Raw genomic sequence first — 5,573 nt, 5'->3', positions numbered from 1 at the left:
GTCTGCGGGCTACTCATGTGGCCCTTTGCAAGCTACCTGGTCCCTGCGGGTACCACGCTGGTGACCTCTGATTCAGGTAGTTCCAAACCAAATTAGGATGAAACACATACCACTGAAGTAGCACGAGTTTAAATGAGGGGGTGCCAAGCAGAGGCGGAGCCAAATTGACAGACTTCCCACCCAGTGAGATTCATGAAAAAAATATATACTTTAAAATTTGTATTTACTATGAATTGTATTATTATGACATTTTTATTATTAAATTATGTTTGAATTTATGTTTTGTTGTGGTTTTTATTTTATTGAATTCAATTTTATGGAATATTTAGAATGGTATAATTGTGGTTGTCTAAGGAAGATCTGAACTTCATATTATTCACTTTGTCATTTTATTTGAATATACGATGCGTCGGAACAGTATGATTGTGCTCAGTGAGAGAAATATTCAGGCCCACCCTGATTTTTCCAGGCCCACCACGTTCTGGCTCCACCCCTGGTGCCAAGAAACATACGGTAATTCAGTATTTCCTCATACACACAATAATGAAACGCTCTCACACACACACACACACACACACACAGCTGAAACTTTCTCACATACACAACTGAAATGCTCCTCCTCACAAATGAAATGTCTGTCAATTATGTCATATGAGCATACTTTAGTATGATGTGTGAGAGGATTTTAGTCGTGTGTGAGAAAGTGTTTCACTTACATCAGTAAGAGCATTTCAGTGTTGAGTGGTCGAGGTAAGCCTGAACGAAAACGTCTCTGACGGCACCTCATAGGTTTTCACTAGCACTAGGCACAGCATCTCACCAGCTTTCAAGATGATGCCACTTGTAGACATCATCCTGGTCAAATGACCTATTCCATGAGCTGTGCGCTTATGTGATTGTGATGTCACGCAGCATCATGGCGCCCTCAAAGGTCTCCACCACCGCCGCACGTTTTTGTTGCGTCTCTTCATTTACGGGTAAGGTACTAAGACCTCCCGTAGTCCAGGTGCACAGGTAAGACAGCAGGGATGGACTCTTACGGCATATTTGGTGACCGCTTGGTCCCCGGCGCCAGGCTGTACTCGGCGTCCACCAGCTACAAGGTGCTGTCGTTGCTCAGCAGCGGTACCTTCGGGAAAGTGGCCAAATGCCGCAAGATGGATAACGACAAGACGGTGGCGGTGAAGATGATTAGGAATCAAGGCAGCTTTGCGGAGCAGGCCAAGATCGAGGTACAGTGAACCTCTGTTTTTTGTTGGGGATATGTTCCGGAACTAGCTGAGGTCTGTGAAAATCTGATCTCTTTCACCATGCTACACTCTCAATTTGACATGTCCTATCTGCAGATTGACACGCTGCAGAAGGTCAAAATGTTGCAAAACTCTAAAAGACATCTGGTTCTGTGGAAACGCGTCTTCAGCGACATGGGGCACATATGTCTGGAGTTTGAGTACCTGGACAAGAGTCTTTATGACCTCATGAGGGAACGACAATTCAAACAAATTCAAGTGAAAGAGATTCGACCCGTGGTCCATCAGGTATGTTTGCCACTTGGACGCCAATGTGAAGACTGCTGACAAAGCGTGTTCTTTATCACCTTGCAGCTGGCCAGCGCTCTGGACCACTTGAAGCGCGCTCATATGATTCATGCTGACATCAGGTCGGACAATGTCATGCTGATCGATCACCAGCGGCAACCGTACAGAATCAAAATCAGTGATCTCGGCTTAGCCCAAGGCGCTTCGGCCACCAAACAGAACTCCAAGGGTCAGAGCCACACATGCCGGTAAGGAAGCGGGAAACCAAAGACAGTGGATCCTCGGTATCATCTTATTTACGAGCAAAAAGTGAATCTTGCCTTGGTTCAGTCCTGGTTTTATGTTTCTATTGTTTCCATTACCATTTTCCTTGAACGATTTTCACGCTTCTGTCACAAAACAGATACAAAAATCACAGTCGCCTGTTCCTCTTACATTCCAAAACATGTTTGTTAGGTTTAGCGAAAACACAAGCACTATGTCTGGTCATGTATTTCTTTGCATTGTATACCATTGTTTCCTGAAATCTTTGATCCAAGTCAGCTAGTTGCTCAACAGTCAAATCACAAAATATCAATTTAATGGCTAGCAGGAATTGAGCATTTATCTTCTCGCAGGTCTCCAGAGATCCTACTGGGGGCTCCATACACCGAGGCTACAGACATGTGGTCTGTTGGTTGCGTGGCGGCTTTCCTCTACATCGGCACTCACATGTACCCTGGCAAGAAGGAATATGAAACTGTAAACTACCAGATTAAAGTCCCTATCAAACAAGACCATGTAATTTGTTCGTAATCATGATCTGTGTGGTTTCTTCAGATAAAGTACATTATGGAGACTCAAGGTCCATTTCCCGAGGACATCCTAGTCTCTGGAGAGAAGACTGGGGACTTTTTCCATAGGGACAACAAAACCAGTTCCTGGAGACTGAAGGCAACTTCATTTTAAAGTGAATTTTGGAGGTCAAAAGCTGAAGAAAAGCTTAAGGCTAACCACGACCATGTCTCCCCAGACGCCAGAATATTACCAACAAGAGACAGGATTTGCAGCACGAGACACCCGGAAGATCAAGATGACTTCTCTCAATCACCTTCAACAAGTATGTCATAAAAATCTGACGTACACTAAACCCCTGACGGCCGGATGGGGACTGAGCCCTGCCCCGAAGAGCGAAAAACTGCCAGTAAGCACACCGTTGTTTCGATTTGTTTCAGCTCCAGTCTTGGGTTTTCGATGCCAAGTACCCAGCTGACAAAGATGTGCACGCAGACGACAAGCAGATGTTTGTGGACGTGCTCAAGGGAATGCTCCACCTCAACGCGTCCCAACGACTCACTCCGCGTCAAGTCCTGGCGCATCAGTTCATCACCATGAGCCACTTGAAGCCTCATCGTGATGTCAGCCAGCAGTACGTTGGTAGCTGAGCCAAATGAGGGTTCAAATGCTGCTTTCAAGACTGGATTACAGTTTCAATATAGGATTATGGTTTCAAAGTACGGTTTCCAGCCTGTAACATAAACATCGCTTTGTCTTTCAGCGCAAAGTCGTGCTATGAGTTGATGTCCCACTGCGACAAGGAAACATCGCACATTAGCAAAAGGAAATCTTCAACATTGCAGAGAAAGTCCTCAAAAAGCACCCAGAAAAAGAAGAACTCCGCCACGAGGCTCCATAAGAAGTCCCGTGATGCAACATACAGTCCCCCGAAAAGACTCAAAAGTGAAGATGAAGACAACCGCACCCACCAAGCCAAACAACCTGTAGCCGAAAGAAGCCTCTCCCGGCCCTCGAATTCCTCAAGACTTAAATCTAAGGATGCAAAGTACATTAAACTGAAAACCAGATTTGCGGCACGCTTCATGGAGGAGCAAAGCGCGATGGATGAGAACCAGTCTTTTCAAAGTGGTCCGACTCCGAACCACCAACAACATCATCACCACCGTCCTGAAACAGGAACAAAAGCCTGGGCCCTGGGGAAGGATCCTCCCAAAAGTGTATTGTTAAAACAAAAGTAGGGATGCAACTAACGATAATTTTAATAATTGCATGTCGATTTTGTCGATTAATTGATTTTTAAAAAAGACGTTTTAATTTCCTGCCCTATATTAAAAAACAGGACAAATTGACAATGCAGAAAGACAAAGCACAAACATACTGTAAATTAAGAAAGGTGCAGTTACTGGTTTGGTTAACATGCCAGAAAATAGGCAAAATTTTTGATCTTTGTTCTCAAAGTAAAAGAAGAACTTTGAAATGGTTTTATTTTAATTCAACACTAAGATAATAAGTCTGAAGGACTACAGAACGTTGGCAATATTTACTGTTGAGAGGCTGTACTTCCGAGCATGTGGTCAATTTTAAATTAAACAAGGCCCCTTAATGATTACCGATCATCAAAAATATGATAGTCGATTGGTTGTCGATTAATCATTGCACATCTAAACAAACGCACTAAATGTCAGTTTTCTGATCACTGAGATCAACGCACATTTAAAACATGACACTCAGCAGTATTATGATTAGGGATAAAAGGGAAGCCTGGATGGGGTTACAAACAAAAGTTATTGTTTCAATCCAGGGTTTGGCTTTATTATGATGGTTTAAAGACAAGACGAGAGTTTCGATTTAGGGTTTTAAGACCGGGTTAGGCTTTCAAATTAATGTTCAAGTCAGGGTGAAGTTTTGAAATTAAGGCTTCAAATTGGTTTTTCAAGGCAGGGTTGGTGGTTCAAAGCAGGGTTTGAAGCCAGGGTTAGGGTTTTATGTAAGGGTTATGTTTCCAAAGTAGGGTTTTAAGTCATGGTTAGGGTTTCAAAGTAGGATTTCAAGGAATGGCCTTTTGATGGAGAATACATTTCGCTGCAGGTGGCTAACCTCACGCTAAGCTAACCCCTCGTCTACTCTGTTTGAAGACCCATCTCTTCTCATTTAGCTCTACTTCTTTGAATTTCGCTTTAGCTTATATTTTTTAGCAGTAGCTCCTCTCATTTAGCTCGTTTATCCTCCGAACGTTCACGTGATGTGAAGACTGCAGCTTTATTTATCCGGCAGAGTAGGACACCCAAATGTCACACGGGTGCACTTTGGCCCGCCGGACAGGCTTAGGTGGCGAGCAAAGGTGCTGATCCAAACTGACATTTGAAAAAGTGGCGGCCGGCGCAATGTGCATTCACGCCGTTACACTTTGTTCTGTGACAGATGAAGAAGACACAAAAACACTTTGCCACTTCAGATCAGATCTAATGGGACAACAGATCACTTCAGACTCTCTGGTTTCACTTTTGCCCGCCCATTGACAAAATAAAGACAAAGCCTAAAATGTTAACATTTGCATTTTTCTTTCAAAATGTTACATTGTTGTTTCTGTCTGGACATTAGAAAGAGTAACAATTATGACCTTGTGTTGAGTGTATGCTATGATTTTTTTCAAATATATATAAATTGCTTGATTTCAGTAAGACTCAACTATAGTTACACTTTTCAAGCACACTAAAGAGGATTAATTAATTGTAGCAAATGTCATGCACAGTTTATGTGTTTCAAACATGGAGGCATCAACACACGAGCAAAAAGGAAAAACAAGATCCACATTCCCGCCGTGAATGCACCGAGTGGGCTGTGACACATTGATTCCAGCATATAATCGGCCCACACCCACACTGCGCAGTATTTTTTCATGAATCATATGTTTAGCCATCTTCAAGCAAAATGACACCGGTGAGGATACCACCCACACAAAATGTTTACACTCTTCAGCACATACTCATCCAAGAGCAGGACGAATGAGGAAACATTTTTGTAGAAAAGGAGTCAAAATGCTGTATATATAGTTTTAAACAAAGAAAATCACTATTCTAAAACCTTATTTCACTTTCCAGGCAATGTTTTGAGAATTGTACAATAATTGGAAACAAAAAAAAAGGTTGATTATTGATTCATTGAGGCTGCTGCTTCTTTTGGAAGGATTGTGCTAAATACATTAAAAATAAATAAAATAAACATTTCCCCACTCCAAAAAAACAAGAGGCAAGGCAA

At 42.5% G+C, this 5,573-nt stretch overlaps 1 protein-coding gene across 1 annotated transcript; it reads left to right on the top strand.

The window, feature by feature from the left end:
• Nucleotides 1-1,028: 1,028 nt before the first annotated feature.
• On the top strand, nucleotides 1,029-3,553 carry LOC147151452 (homeodomain-interacting protein kinase 1-like). The gene is made up of 8 exons (XM_086024639.1): nucleotides 1,029-1,232; nucleotides 1,347-1,538; nucleotides 1,605-1,786; nucleotides 2,156-2,279; nucleotides 2,358-2,471; nucleotides 2,551-2,637; nucleotides 2,753-2,946; nucleotides 3,076-3,553. The coding sequence occupies exons 1-8, from the start codon at nucleotides 1,029-1,031 to the stop codon at nucleotides 3,551-3,553; spliced, it is 1,575 nt and encodes a 524-aa protein (XP_085880765.1).
• Nucleotides 3,554-5,573: the final 2,020 nt, after the last annotated feature.

Source organism: Filicampus tigris, chromosome 2 (genome assembly GCF_054856515.1).
Source record: "Filicampus tigris isolate MCC_2025a chromosome 2, RoL_Ftig_1.0, whole genome shotgun sequence".
In the NCBI taxonomy this organism is placed as follows: domain Eukaryota; kingdom Metazoa; phylum Chordata; class Actinopteri; order Syngnathiformes; family Syngnathidae; genus Filicampus; species Filicampus tigris.
This window is presented reverse-complemented; position numbering and strand designations above follow the sequence as displayed.

Bases quoted from the DNA above. Each gene is read 5' to 3' on its own strand.
- LOC147151452 (XM_086024639.1), top strand. From the start codon at position 1,029: ATGGACTCTTACGGCATATTTGGTGACCGCTTGGTCCCCGGCGCCAGG. The intron at 2,638-2,752 runs GTATGTCATAAA...GATTTGTTTCAG, and splicing joins CTCTCAATCACCTTCAACAA to CTCCAGTCTTGGGTTTTCGA. The intron at 2,947-3,075 runs GTACGTTGGTAG...TTTGTCTTTCAG, and splicing joins CATCGTGATGTCAGCCAGCA to CGCAAAGTCGTGCTATGAGT.